We start from the raw sequence: 14,722 nt of genomic DNA on the forward strand, positions 1-14,722 counted from the left end.
AAAAACCAAAGATGCCTGGCAGCACCCTCCTGAGTTCACGTACTCACTAGGAGAAGAGATTCGGAATCCAGCCCCGGAGGAAGGGCCCCAGTTTCTTCCTCCCCACTCCCAAAGTTCGCATCTTTCGGAATTAAACCACTGCAACACAATCAGGGCTGCGCGTGTTACCTGCGGCCACTTTCCATTTGACCGCGCCCGTCTCTTGATTTCTTCTACTGTTTTCCTGCGAGAATCCTGGTCTGACCGGGACACGAACACAGGCCGTATATACCGGATCAGAGCTGGAAGAGAGGAGGGGAGACGGATCACGTGCAATGCACGGCTCCTGCCAGGCAGGGCTGGGCAATGAGGGGGCTGCTGCACGGTGCCCAGTGGGGCAGATGCCCCAGGGCCTGTGCCACGGGTGGGCTGTGAGTCCCTGACTGAGGGAATGGGAACAGCACCTGGCCTTCCCACATCTGTGACAGAAGCAAGCCCTGTATCCTCAGTGCCACAAGTAACAAACACCAAGTCCACGGCACCCACTGAGGACACGGAGCACAGAACGGAAGTCAATGAAAGACAACCGCCAGGAAGCAGAAAGTCTTTAGTCCTGGTCTTCACAGAGGACAGGGTTGAAGGTTCCAGGTCGCGTGGATTGGGCCCCGCCCACCCCGTGTGGGTTGAACTGCATCCCCTAAAAGAGAAGCTGAATCCCTCACTCCTGGTACCGGGAATGGGACCTCATTTGGAAACAGGTGGCAGCAGATGCTCAAGGTCCCGGTTGAGAGTCCCTATGGGAGGAGGAGACAAAGCAGACGATCAAGCTAAAGTCCCAGATGAGGGTCCCTATGGGAAGAGGACACGAAGAAGGGGAGAGAAGGCCAATGATGAAGGAGGCGATGGGAGGATGTGGCCACAGCCAGCACCTTCCTGACAGGAGCCAGGAGGGCTAAGGCAGCTTTCAGAAGAGCCCAGTGCTGCCAGCACTTTGTTCTGGCGCTTCTGCTTCCAGACGGGGGAGAATACATTCCTGTTGTTCTAAGCCACCAGTTTTGTGGTGCTTTGTAGCACAGCCCCAGTTCTAACCACGGCACCCCACAGCCTCCTGGAAGGTGCAAGGCTGGGGTACAAGGGACACCCTGCCATGAAGGCTGGTGCTCAACCAGGGCAACACAGGCACGGCACCTGTCTTTCTGCAAAAGGATTTGAACGTGGAAACGTACTTCTCAGAAGAGCAAACTCTGAAGACTTTAAAATGAAACTACCCCTGAGTGGAGCTTCCTTTTTGAGGACGGTGAGCAGGATCCATGCACGGCACCCCCCAGGCCAACTGAGCGTGTCTCCGACCCCACCATGGGCTCCCAGGCTGCTGCAGGTCAGCTCCACCTCCCCACCCCAGCTCAGTTTCCAGTTCAGTTTCTTTTCTTAGTGTTTTTATTACTTGTAAGGAGTAGCATTTCATGACTTTCACTCTTTCTTGGAGGTTCTTTCCTCCAAGAACAATGAGAAAATTGAAGCCAAAAAAAGAAAATTCCTTCTATCCTGTGGCTGCCTGTTGGTCTGTGGGAACCTCCTGTAAAACCAAAGACATACGAGGGTCTTTGTGGTCTTTCCCATGTCTTGAATCATTTTCCTTTTTCATGATTCCAGGACTGTCTCATCCTTACTCATGGGTTATTCCCAACTCTGCCAAAAAGGACGAAATCAGAAGAAGGAAAGAATGACAGAGCTGTCTCACAGGATGGTGCACGTGATGCCCCGACTGCGTGGTCTTTTGGTGCCCACTGTTTTGGCCAAAGCATCCCATGGTCATCCTGAGGGCACACGGGGTTTGGAGATGCCACCCTGCCACCTTCGCCATCTCGTCAGCTGGTTTATTTCATGAACAGAGTTAAAATTTCAGAAGTTGTCTATAACGGCGAAGAAAAGAACAGTGACATGGGGGCATTTCACGCTCTCCATGGGGTCCGGGGATCCATGTGGGGGGTGCAGGGTGAGGACTCTGCATCCCAGAGAAGTCTTGGGCTGTGCGTCTTCGGGTGGGTTGCCCGGGGTGCGTTTCACACTCGAGCACCGAGAACTGGGCGGCGAGGACAGCAAGGAGGTGCAGCTCCTCCCCGGGAGTCCTGAGGAGGGAACGGCGTCACCACGCCGTGTGCACAGCCACACTGGGTCTGGCGCATTTTGCCAGCAAGAAGGTGACAGCGTTTTGCTGTCTTTTGGGCATTTGAGCCTCAGACTTTCCTTGACAAGGTTTGTAAATGGATGGTGCAGATATGAAGGTCCCTGAAAGGAAACTAACAACGTGAAAATGAAAAAAATCCACCCGGTTGATCACTCTAATTGGTATTGATACATCTAAAAATGAAAATATTTTGAACATTTTCAACACTCATGTCTTCAACAAAGTTGTGAGCTTTCAAAGGGTCCACGAGAGGAACCAGAAGTCACCCTGAGCTGGGACTGGGGAGATGTCTCTGAGCTGGACACCAGGGAGATGTCTCTGAGCTGAGACCAGAGAGACGTCTCTGAGCTGGGACCGGGGAGACGTCTCTGAGCTGGACACCAGGGAGATGTCCCTGAGTTGGGACCAGGGGAGATGTCTCTGAGCTGGGATCAAGGAGACGTCTCTGAGCTGGGACCGGGGAGATATCTCTGAGCTGGGACCAGGGGAGATGTCTCTGAGTTGGAGCCTGGGGAGATGTCTCTGAGCTGGAACCCTGGGAGACGTCTCTGAGCTGGGACCCAGGGAGACGTCACTGAGCTGGGACCGGGGAGATATCTCTGAGCTGGGACCAGGGGAGATGTCTCTGAGTTGGAGCCTGGGGAGATGTCTCTGAGCTGGAACCCTGGGAGATGTCTCTGAGCTGGGACCCAGGGAGACGTCTCTGAGCTGGGACCTGGGGAGATGTCTCTGAGCTGCAGCCTGGGGAGATGGTTCTGAGCTCCCGAATCAGAGGGTGCTCCAGGTGCCCGGTAGAGGAGTCATCAGCCACGCCCCACGACGATGGCCCTTTCAGGCCAGGACAGCAGGGAGCAAAATGTGGTTCCTGCTAAGTTTGAATTCTAACAAAAATTTCTGGCAAGCCTGTTTGTCACTGTCTTTCCCTCGCAGGTCCATGGATGGTCTCTGAAATGATGCGACACACAGGGCTGCACGAGGGCCCTGCACACAGCAGCATGGCTGCGGCCGTGCTTCCTGCTGCGCTGAGATGAAGGGCAGTGCTGGGCCACCTGGGTTGGTCCTGAAGAGGTGGACTCCCGGGCCTCTAGCAAGATGGGACTACAACGTCCAGCATCACCGTACCAAACACTCCTTCACGCTGGCGATCTCCACAGGGAAGCACCAAGGGGCACGGGGAGAGCCCAGCCAACGCTCAGGTTCACTCTGGGTGGGCCAGCCCCCCTACCCAAGGACCCCTGCAGCTGCGAGGGTCCCTGGGCACACAGCTCCACAATCCCCTTCCCTGAGCGGATGACGAAGGACCATGGGCCTTTGCCACGGTGGGGAGCACAAATGTGGTTTTCTGGGTGTGCTGGAACCACAGGATGCAAAGGGTGCTGACTGGAGCTGGGGCTGCCCCACGGGCCAGTGGAGCATGCAGAGCAGAGAAACCTGCGTGTGAGAGCCAAGGCCATCCCTCAGATGGTGTCTGCAGTCCAATCTTGCCTCCACTGCCGGCCTGTCCAGCCTCCTCCAGGCTTCCCCAGCCAGCTGAGTGCAGCCAGCCCTAGAACCTCCAGTCCCACCAAGGACCATCCCCGATTTCCAGGCCTGTCCCAGGCAGACTCAGGCCACCCACAACTGCCCAGCTGCAGGCACAGTCTGGACACCCTCCGGTTGCTGCAGGCCCAATCTCCCACGGGCTGTGCCAGGGCTTCCTCACCCCACTTCCAGCCTTCCTATCCCAGCTGTGGCCGCCACCCTCAGTGGTCAGCACCACAGAATGTGTCCCCCCCAGATATTCTCCAGAAAACTGTCACATGAATGCTCACGTTAGGTGCTGCGTGGAAACAGAGCCGGCAGGAGCGCCCAGGTGAGGGCCCCGGCCACAGACGACGCCCCTCCTCCCTGCAGCTCCTGCCCGCAGCACCGCCCACTGCCAACCCAGGACCCGCTGTGCCCCAGAACCTGCTGTGCTGTGCTGATGGCACCTGTGAAGGAAGCACGAGGACAGAACAGGCCCAGCCGCCCTGAAGAGCACCGAGGACAGAGCTCTGGCGGGTCAGGGCTGCACACAGCTGGGTGAGGGGCCACGCAGGGCTCCAGGGCTCCCTACAGTCCTCCCAGAGCAGTGGGTCCATGGGACGTGGCCCCCAAAGATGGGTCCACATGCTGACCCTGGAACCTGTGAATGGAACCTTATTTGGAAAAAGGTTTTTACAGAGGAAACTCATTAAGGATCTCAAGACAAGAGCATCCTGGATCATCCAATGACTGGTCCTTGTAAGAGACACATGGAGGAGAGACACTTGGAGGGAGCCAGGCCAGTCCACCACTGAGGCAGAGGCAGAGGCAGAGCGATGCAGCCACAGCCCAGGATCGCCGGCAGCCCCCAGAGTGGGAAGAGGCAAGAAGGGGCCCCACAGGGTCTTCGGCCCAGAGACGCCTTGATTTTTGAACATCTGGTCCCCAGATGATGAGAGGGTGGGTCTCTGCTGCAGTGAGCCCCCGGCTTTGGTGAGGGGTCACAGCAGCACCAGGTGCTCAGGCCCCTGGGTTCACGGCACAGCCCGGGTGCACAGGCAGCCCTGCCGACCTGCTCCCAAAGACTTCCAGAGCTGCCATCTGATAAAGGAGAGCCACCCTTGCCAAGCAGACCTGGAGCAAGCACTGTAGCCTGTTATGATAGTGAGGGCACTCAGGTGCCAATAAAAATAACAATTACAACAATGAAAATTACACAGGAAACCACAACACAGAAAATGGGGTGCAAGGCCAATGTGCCCGGCGGTGGGGGCTCGATCACTCCCAGCAGCGTGGGGTGGTCCCTCACTCCCGGCAGGGGGGTCTCACTCATTTCCAGCATGTGGGGTCCCTCGTTCCTAGCAGGGGAGGGATCTATCATTCCCAGAAGAGGGGGATCCCTCACTCCCAGCAGCAGAGGGAGTCTCACGATTCCCAACAGAGGGGGGACCCTCACTCCCAGCAGGAGGGGAATCTCTTATTCTCAGTGGCAGGGGGAATCTCTCATTCCCAGTGGACGGGGGGAACTCTCATTCCCAGCAGGGCGGGGTCCCTCACTCCCAGCAGGGGGGTCCCACTCACTTCCCCAGATCGGGATGTCTCTGCTCTCTGCCTTCATCACGATGGAGGACATCGTCATGGTCACAGGGATGGCGTCGAAGTAGGATGAGTGAGGCGCGAGCGTGAGGATGGCCGCCTCGGTGGGCAGCGCCTGCCGCCCCTTCACGGCCACCCGGTGGAAGCCGCCGGCGAACCACATGGTGCGCATGATGGCCTTCAGCAGAAAGTCCACAACCCTGCAAAAGAGGGCGCTGCATCACGCGGGCACACGGGCATGGTCCGCGGTCTCGCGTCACGCGGGCACACGGGCATGGGTCCGGTGGTCTCGCGTCACGCGGGCACACGGGCATGGGTCCGGTGGTCTCGCGTCACGCGGGCACACGGGCATGGTCCGCGGTCTCGCGTCACGCGGGCACACGGGCATGGGTCCGTGGTCTCGGAGGCTGTGTGAGGCACAGGGGCAGTCCCACGGGAGGGCCCTCCAGGGCGCAGTCCAGGCCACGGGCTTCCTGTGGTCACTGCTACTGGGACATCTGCTTGAGGGAAGAAAAGATGCCACACCTTCCTGGCCTCCGCCTGTGTCCCCACTGGCTGCGCTCTCTCCTATGAGGGAGGCCGTGGGGCCCTGTGTGGCAGTCACGGCCACGCGACAGGCAGTGCTAAGACAACATGAGACTCCCGAACACAGACAGCACAAGCCCCAGGCCAGAAGACCTCCGGACCTTCATGTTAGCAACTTATTTATCAGCATCCTATCATTTTGAAATGGGAAAACCATTAAAACTCTTAAAATGCATATCGAAATATGGAGGGGCTCAGAGCTGACAGCGGAAGCTGAGACCTGCATGCGAATTTCCCCATCTCATCTCCATAGGAAGCCCGGGGTTCCCACAACCAGGCGTTGTGTTATTACAGTGAGCTGTTTCTGGAAGAAATTAGATGGCCAATAAATTTGGAAAATAAAGTAAAAATCAGCCTAGGTTAACTGAATTTGTGTATCCTCAATCTCTTTTTAAAATAGATACAAATTTAGCCTTTTAAATGTGTGTATTCGCTTTCATATAAGGTTACAGATGAGGCTGTTATTCCACACGTCAGGGAATTGACAGGGAGCAGACGGCCACGGTGTGTGAGAAGCCACAGGCCACACACACCTTAGTCCACAGAGAACATGCTTCACCCTCGTGAAAAGCCACGTCTCACTCGGCCACTGGGTTAAGTGGGGGATCACACTGGGTAAAACCACGGCACAGAGAAGCAAGAGCCTGAAGCCTTACTGGATTCACACTCCCCTGGGATGGAGGATCCTCTCAGAAGACTTCCAAGACAGGGGTCCCCATGGATCTGAGCCAAGGCGGTCACTAGGAGAGCACAGAGCCTCTCGTGGGGCCACCCTGGAACGGCCTTTGTGTATGTGGGTGATTAACAATGGTGTAGTTACGTAAGGAGATGCTGGGGACCAACGCAGGATGCTGCTTTTCTAGAGGAGGGGGATTACACAGGCTTGCACTTCTCCACCACCTGTTCAGCTGAACATTTAAAAATGTACTTTTCTAGCCAGGCAAGGCGGCTCACGCCTGTAATCCCAGCACTTTGGGAGGCCAAGATGGGTGGATCACCTCAGGTCAGGAGTTCAAGACCAGCCTGGCCAACATGGTGAAACCCTGTCTCTACTAAAAAATACAAAAATTAGCTGGGCGTGGCGGTGGGCATCTGTAATCGCAGCCACTCAGGAGGCTGAGGCAGGAGAATTGCCTGAACCCAAGGGGCGGAGGTTGCAGTGAGCCGAGATTGCACCACTGCACTCCAGCCTGGGCAACAGAGTGAGACTCTATCTCAAGAAAACTAAACTAAACTAAAAAATAAAGATGTACTCTTATGTACGCATGTTATTTTCCACACACACACACACACAAAAAGTACAAAAACAAAAGCCAACAGACAGCAATTGATGCCTAAGATGGAAGAAACAAGGTGGCGGGAGAAGGAGAAGTGAGGCTCCAGAGGAGCCTGCGGCAGGCACAGGAGCCGGTTCCGGGCAGGCTCAGGGGCAGGAGAGAGGACAGCAGAGAAAAAGGGATCAAAACCTGGGAAGCCCCTGGAGGAACACACCTGCCAGCCCCCAAATCGAAGTGCAGGGTCAGACCGTGCCCAGGGGAAAGGTACTGGGTGTCAGGGAAGGGAAAAAACAGCCTCTGGTCGTCTCTAAAGATCTTGGAGGAATTTTATACCTAAACCATCCACATGTGAAAACCCAGACTGCTGGTGCAGATGACGGCCTTAGAGAAAAGCTCCACTCGCTGTGGGGTGGGGGCCCAGGACCCACTCACCCCAAGGCAAAGGCAGCCAGTGCAAGCCCAAGGTGCTCAGGTGGCTGGGCAGCCCCGTTCCCAGGCGAGTGTGAATCAGGAGACGGATCTATCTGCATACACAGGAGCGGGGATCTCCATCAGCACCCCTGGGAAATCCACTCCGTCCTACCGTCCTCACACAGACGATACCCAAGAATCCTGAGACGTGTGAGCAGAGCAGCTGCATGGCAGAGAAGCAGAGGCCTGACCCCAAGGAGACAGAAAGGGTGGGCATCAGAAGAGGGGTGCAAAACATCCACCATGCTCACCAAGAGAGTCAGGAAGAACGGGGTGCTCTGAGGGGCATCAAGGAACAAGAAAACACTCTCAGAAACCAAGACTCTCACTGTGGAGACAAGCAACTTCCCAGGAAAGCCTGGGAAATGAGGAGGAGGAAATCTCCCAGAACATGCAGGGGGAAAAGGAGAAAGGCCGCTGAGGCCTTCATCCCCGCAACGCAGCCGGCGTGTGGAGGTGGGCGGGGGAGGCCCACACATCCAAGCGTAAGGGGCATGCGCTGGCCGCGGCTCTGCAGGTTCCAAATGTTCTGCTGCGACCGGAGGCAAGAGGCGGACCGGGCCCTGGAGAGGACCTGTACACAGGTACACAGCCTGACTGCCGGCTACAGGGCCGGTGGGGCAGGGCAAGGGAAGGGGCCCTGGGGCCACGTCTGGCAGGGCCTCAAGGAGCCAAGTCTGGTGCTGCATGTGGACCGGCCTAGCTGGGTCAGGGACAGCCCCTGGGCAGCTGGTGGGGAGCGGGGAGTCCCAGGCTGAGACGCAGGTGGCAGGAGCTGCCGGCTTCTGGGAGACTAGATAAAGTGGATCGATGCTCAAGTTCAAGCTCCAACCTCCAGGCCAACATACGCGGAGTACCTAGAGTCATCATGGGGATGGCATCCCCAAACTTGGGAACGGACATTCCCACACAGAGCATTCAGGAAAGGGCACCATCATCTGAACTGTCCAGTCAGCCAAGGGGCAGCCCCTGGAGGGGCCTGGCTCAGCTTAGGACTTGGCCAGCGGTCAAGGATTCAGCACCAGATGGTCGGGTTTTGCAAAACGATGCTACGGTTTTTACAACACTGTGTGTTTTGAAAGTAACTTAAAATAGTGCCTTTTGCAAAACTGTGTCATTCTTTCACCGAAAGCCTAAGATTTTTATTTTAGGAGGGTGTGAATGACACTCACTTACATTCAGCAAAAATGCTTTAATTCAGCATCAATCTATTCAAAACCGCAGAGCAGAGCGTAACGTGAGCCAACTGAAGTCCCCACCGACTACATAATTATTATTCAGCGGTACACTCTGAATCTGCTACTTCAAATTCAGCTTTCTCCTGATCCCCTGCGTCCCTAACTACGGTGCTTTTGTGACTAGGTTTCCCTTTGGGGAGTTCAGAATTCAGGGTTTGTTCTCTCTTCCGTTTCCCTTCAAGCACCAAGCCAAGCCCAGGACTGTGCACCAAGGAGCTTCCATCGGTGCTGCTGAAGGAGACGCCAGGGGCTCCAGGGGTGGGATTCAATGCCAGGCAGCACGGGCAGCTTGAGTGCCCACAAGCATCCGTGCATACTCTCACACATGCACACACATTCACCTGCACACACACAGGTACACATTCACACACATGCACACATCGCTCATGCACACACACTCATACATATGTACACACACATAGTCTCATACACATATGTACACACATGCATATGTGGACACCTATACACATGTATGCTGCACATATACACACATACACACATGTACACACAGTCACAACCCTCATACACATGTACATGCCGTCGTACACGTACATGTGCATGATACATAGACATCCATCCATACACACAGATGCACTCACATGTACACACATGCAATACACACATGCACACAGCACACACATATACACATGAACACACTCTCATACACACGCATACTCGCACCGGCTGCTCACATACACGCATGCAACCACACACCTATGCACATGTACCTACTCTCGTGCATGCACATACACATGTATGCACACTCACATGCACATATGTACACACATACACACACGTGTGCACTCTCACACACACCCTCTCTGCACACATACACAGAGTGATACACAGTGAGTCTCCACAGACCCAAATGCCCAAAGATCTCATGAAGCAGAGGTGACAGGAATCCCAGCATGTCACTGTCATGGTGCACTGTACATGTGCATGAGATGTACACAGGAAAGCATCTCTGAAGTATAGCTGCTAGAATAAGAGTCCATCGTGGTCCATTTACCGCCTGATGAAGCCAAGTCAATTATTCACAGACAAGAAAAACCACCAGGGTTAGCACGGGGAAATGCAAAATTGCCCCAAGGCGTCTATTTTGAAAAGTGGAGCCTGTGCTTGCACTGGGCTGCTGCCTCCCGAGACAGAACAGAGGAGGCGGGGAGCTCAGCTCAACAAGGACACAGGGGGTAAAGAGAAAGGGTGCCAGGAAAGCACCATGAAGCCACTGCGACCCACAGCAGCACATTCAGCCAGGTCACCTGCAGCTTAACACCATAGAACCCCCACTTTCTAGCTGTGGCTTCTCAACTCAGCAAAACTGAAAGCCTGACTTTGATATGGCCTTGATTTATTTTGCTTGGTTATATATTTGATACTCAATTCCTATTTTATGGTTAAAACATTTCAAAAACAAACCTCAAGATAAAGCGTATTCTTCAGAGAATTTTAAAAATCTAGAAAGGCAAAATGAAGAACCAAAGCCAGTGACAATCCCATTGCCCTAAAGAACCCAGGCTGCCCCAGGATACTACCACCCAGCGAGCTGCTCAACGTCCACCCACTCAGCAGGGCCCGGAGTGAGGGGACCCCAGCGCCCAGGCTGCCCTCAACGACGACTGCACCATGTCTGCACGCAACGGGGCGGCACACCCGGGACCCTAAGTGGCCGTCTTTCCCCTGCACCTAACTGCGTGTCTGAGTGTGGCCCTGGGTATCGAGGGGAACCGAAGCTCAGGCAGATGTCAGCACCCGTCAGCCTCTTGGCCATGAACACTTTGGTGTACATACAGCCCACAGATCAGACACCTTCCAGAGAAAGAAGGGGCCTGGGCATGTCCACTACACCTGTCGGGGGCCAGGCAGTGAATGCATTAGGCTCTACAGCCACATGGCCTCTGTCCCAACCACCTGGCCTGGCTCCCCACCAATGCAGCCCTGAACATCACGCAGGCGAGTGGGCGTGGCCGTGCTCCAGTAAAACTTAATTTATAGTCAGGCAGCAGCCTCCAATTAACTACTAATAATCCTCTTTCTGAATAAAAGATTCTGGGAGCCCCTTCAGGACAATGAGAGATGTTAACAACACATGGAAGGGTTGTCAGAGCTGTGGTCATAGGACATGAGTGATAACTTTTAAGACACTGAAAATATTTATCAAAATATTTACGATATCTCAACATTTTCATTTGCTAATGGCAGATACTTTCAGGAATTTAAGTGAAACAAGAATTCAGGAATTTAAATGAAACAAATATTGTGATTTAGTTTAATTTTTTGTGGTCTGTTTTGGATCTTTAGTTTAGATGTAATCCTCATCGTGCTTTACTTATATTCCATGCTTAAAAGCCAGGAAGACTTTAGGTCCACAAAGCAAGGGAAAGACGGCCCTGGAGGGGTCGTGCCAGCAGGCAGCAGGCCAGGCCAGTGTTGGCTGACATGCAGTCTCGGAGGGTGGGGGAGGACCCGAGCCTCCTGTCCGAAGGCAGGGCTGGGCCTGGCTCAGCCAGTTGCTGGCCCTGGGGAGCAGCTTCTGCTTTTCCAAGCCTGGCCAGAAATGGGGATTTTGATGTCAAGTTACTGGACGTTTATGATGCGGCAACCTGTTCCCACTTAGCCCACTTTTAATAAGACCAGGTTGGCAGGAGATGCCACGGCGGCCACCTGCCCCCCGAGCAGCCATTCCCCTCATTGCTGCTGCTCTTACACCTGGAAGACGGCCCCTCCCAGGCCCACAGCAACCGTACCAGGTCCAGCTGCCTCTGCATGGGGGCCACTCAGGTGGGGACCTCCCTAGGCAGGAGGCCTATGTCACTGTGGTACCCTGTCAGTGCAGCCCAAGAGGTCGTCCACTCACAGCCTGAGGGTCTGGGGGAGGCCACCATGGACAGGGCCAGAGCTGAGGGTCTGAGGTGGGAGGGGTAAGGGGGCTGGAGTCACAAAGCCAGGAGAGGGTGTCCAGAAGCCTGACTTCCATCAGCAACAGGGAGCCCTGGCAGGTTCTGGAGCAGAGAAGGCCACGGCGTAGGGGGATCTCTGTGCTCAAGGATGTGTCACAGTGGCCACACGTCCTGCAGAGCACTGGAAAATGAAGCCTCAGAGCAGGACTGTGGCGGAGGCGTGGAAGAAGGAGGCAGCAGGAAGGTGGCCCAGTCCCCACTGGGAGATGGCAGCCCTGGTGGATGCTGGGCTCAGAAGGGAAGGACGGATGGGCTAAGGTGGAGAGACGCAACCCCACTGGGAGAATGGGTTCCCACTGTTTGGCCGCGTGACTCCCCCACAGCACATGCTCAACTTACTTCCGCCACAGGGCCAGGGGCTGCTCAGGTTCCTTCTCCGCAGAGCCCAGGGATGCGACAAGTGCGAGGGGCCAGGCCAGCAGCATCATGGCGGCGGCAACCAGGAGCCGGACCGGGAAGAGCGTCAGTGTCATGAGGGCCACCTGCGGACAGAGGGGGCGTTATCCAGAGAATCCATGTGGGACACCAGGCAGCTCCCCACTGACGGAGGTCAGCCCAGGGGGACAGCGCACCCTGCAGAGTGGAGAACTGGGGAGGGGCTACAGCTGGCACACAGCTGACCAAGGCTGACCAGCACTGACTAAGGCTGACAAAGGCTGACCGGTGCTGACCAAGGCTAACCAGCACTGACCAGCGCTGACCACGACTGACCAAGGCTGACTGGTGCTGACCAGCCCTCACCATGGTTGTGCACACTGACCAGTGCTGACTGGCACGCTCCACGCCCACTGCCAGCTTCCTACCTCTTTACTGGAGCCGCCAAGCGAGTGGCTTGGGAACAACACAGTGGAGCTTCCTCCTGCAAATTCAAGGGCCACTCTGACCCACGGGACACATCCCCAGGCAGCTCCGCCCCCCAGGATACAGCCCCCAGCCCCCAGGCCTCACTCAGCAGTTTCCCCTGAAATCGTTTGTGTGGACATGAGAATGCACATGCCACCCTCGGCAGTGTTGGTGACGTGGGGAGGTAGCTGGTCCAAGGTTGGACCTCGGACCACAGAGAAGACGGCAGAATGAAGCTGTGACTTTCCAGCCAATGGAAGACCCAGCGCAGGAGAGTGGACTGGCAGGAGGGCAGGGGTGCAGGTCAATATGGGGGCTCAGGAAGGCCCCCCACACCAGGGCAGGCCCCCACGCCAGAACAGGCCCCCCACACCAGGGCAGGCCCCCACGCCTGGGCAGGCCCCCACGCCAGGACAGACCCCCCACGCCAGGGCACGCCCCCACGCCAGGGCAGGCCAAGGCTGCGGATCCCAGGCAGCCCAGGGTCTGAGGATGGAGGTCCCTCCGGGTGGCTGGTAGGACTCCATGCAGAGGGGCCGGAGGCTTTGGATGAGGGGAAACACCAGTTGTGAGGTGCAGGTTTTGTGCACAGAGACAGAAAAGACCCAGGAGACACAGATCGCAGTCGGCTCCCAGGTGGCAGCCATCCCTCATTTCTGACGCCTGTCATGAGAGCGCTCCCACTGTTTCCTTGGTTTGTCCCTAGATTCTTTTGGGTTCTCAACAGAGACCCCACATAGTCCAAGAGAAACATGCCGGCCACAAGCGTCATTTTAAATTTTCAAGGGGCCACATTTAAAGGGAATGACAATTTAATACATAGTTCATTTTGCCCGATATATCTGAAATATCATTTCAACACGTACTCAACATAGAAGTTGCTACTGGCTGGTTTGCATTTTCTCACGCTGTCTTGGATGTGCAGTGTGCATTTCACTCTCACGGCTTCACGCCACCCGTGTCTCCACCCTGTCAGGGTCCAGTGGTTAGGTCAGCCTGTTGGGTATGCAGATCTAGACCATGTTTGGTTTGCCAGAAGTGGCGACTTCGAATGTGCCTCTCCTTCCCCTGCTTCCGGGGGCTCCTCCTCACCCCAGCTGGGTCCCCGCTTCAGCATGACCCTCGCTGCGCCAAGCAACCACAAACCTGGTACGCTGCCACTGGGGACGACTGTCACTGTTCAACATCGTGTTATGTTACTGGCGTTCAGCAAACGTTCTTTACCGCTGAGAAACCTTCCCAGGCCTCATCCTCCACGAGCTTTGTCTTGCTGTAAATCATGAGTGGGTGCTGAGCGTTATCAGACGGTCCTTCCTGCATCTATGGGGACAGCCACGTGCTGTTTCCCACTTTAATCCACTACTGTGGTGCCTCACGGCCATGGTCTCTCTAACACTAAAAGCCAGCTTCAGCACTGTGCCGCTACCTGTGAGGATTGTTTTTTAAAAGGAATTGCTAGGTCTGTTGGGTAACAGGTGCTTGGGACTGTCACCACCTGTTGAGTAAGACGCGCCTGTCACTTCCTCCCGGCGGCTTCCTCATGCAGTCGCCCTACGAAACCAGCGTGCGGCCATGCCCGCCGGCAGCCCCTGACAGCTGCTTCACTGTTTCCAACCCTACTGCCTAAAAGTCCCTCTTTTTCCTTGGGTTGACCTCACTATTTTTGTCAATGAGGAAATCTCTTCCTGGAAGCTTTTGGCGTATTTTCCCCTCCCGCTACCAAGGTCTCCCCCCAGCTGCCTTCAAGTTGCCCACCACACTCTCCTTGGGTTTACACCAAGGCTGCTCTCTGGCTCCATTTCTTTTCTTTTCTTTTTTTTTTTTTTTTTTGAGACGGAGTCTTGCTCTGTCGCCAGGCTGGAATGCAGTGGCGCAATCTCTGCTCACTGCAAGCTCCGCCTCCCGGGTTCACGTTATTCTCCTGCCTCAGCCTCCCGAGTAGCTGGGACTACAGGTGCCGCCACCACACCCGGCTGATTTTTTTGTATTTTTAGTAGAGACAGGGTTTCACCAAGTTAGCCAGGATGGTCTTCACCTCCTGACCTCGTGATCCGCCCGCCTCGGCCTCCCAAAGTGCTG

General features: G+C 55.5%; 1 protein-coding gene across 4 annotated transcripts in view; it reads right to left on the bottom strand.

Annotated features, from left to right (window-relative positions):
- Positions 1 to 14,722, bottom strand: part of LPCAT1 (lysophosphatidylcholine acyltransferase 1) — a 62,225-nt gene that overhangs the window by 27,501 nt on the left and 20,002 nt on the right. Inside the window, exons 1-5 of one of the 4 annotated variants that reach the window (XM_030927129.1) lie at positions 13,790 to 14,080; positions 13,510 to 13,612; positions 12,140 to 12,282; positions 5,252 to 5,466; positions 169 to 281 (exon numbers count right to left, since the gene is read on the bottom strand). In XM_030927129.1, the coding sequence (XP_030782989.1) occupies positions 169 to 281; positions 5,252 to 5,466; positions 12,140 to 12,273 (462 nt within the window). In that variant the 5' untranslated portion in view covers positions 12,274 to 12,282; positions 13,510 to 13,612; positions 13,790 to 14,080. Of the gene's footprint in view, positions 1 to 168; positions 282 to 5,251; positions 5,467 to 12,139; positions 12,283 to 13,509; positions 13,765 to 13,789; positions 14,081 to 14,722 lie in introns of those variants that run through there. The other 3 variants (XM_030927128.1, XM_030927126.1, XM_030927125.1) reach the window with 3 other exon arrangements.

Source organism: Rhinopithecus roxellana, chromosome 3, assembly GCF_007565055.1.
Source record: "Rhinopithecus roxellana isolate Shanxi Qingling chromosome 3, ASM756505v1, whole genome shotgun sequence".
In the NCBI taxonomy this organism is placed as follows: Eukaryota; Metazoa; Chordata; class Mammalia; order Primates; family Cercopithecidae; genus Rhinopithecus; species Rhinopithecus roxellana.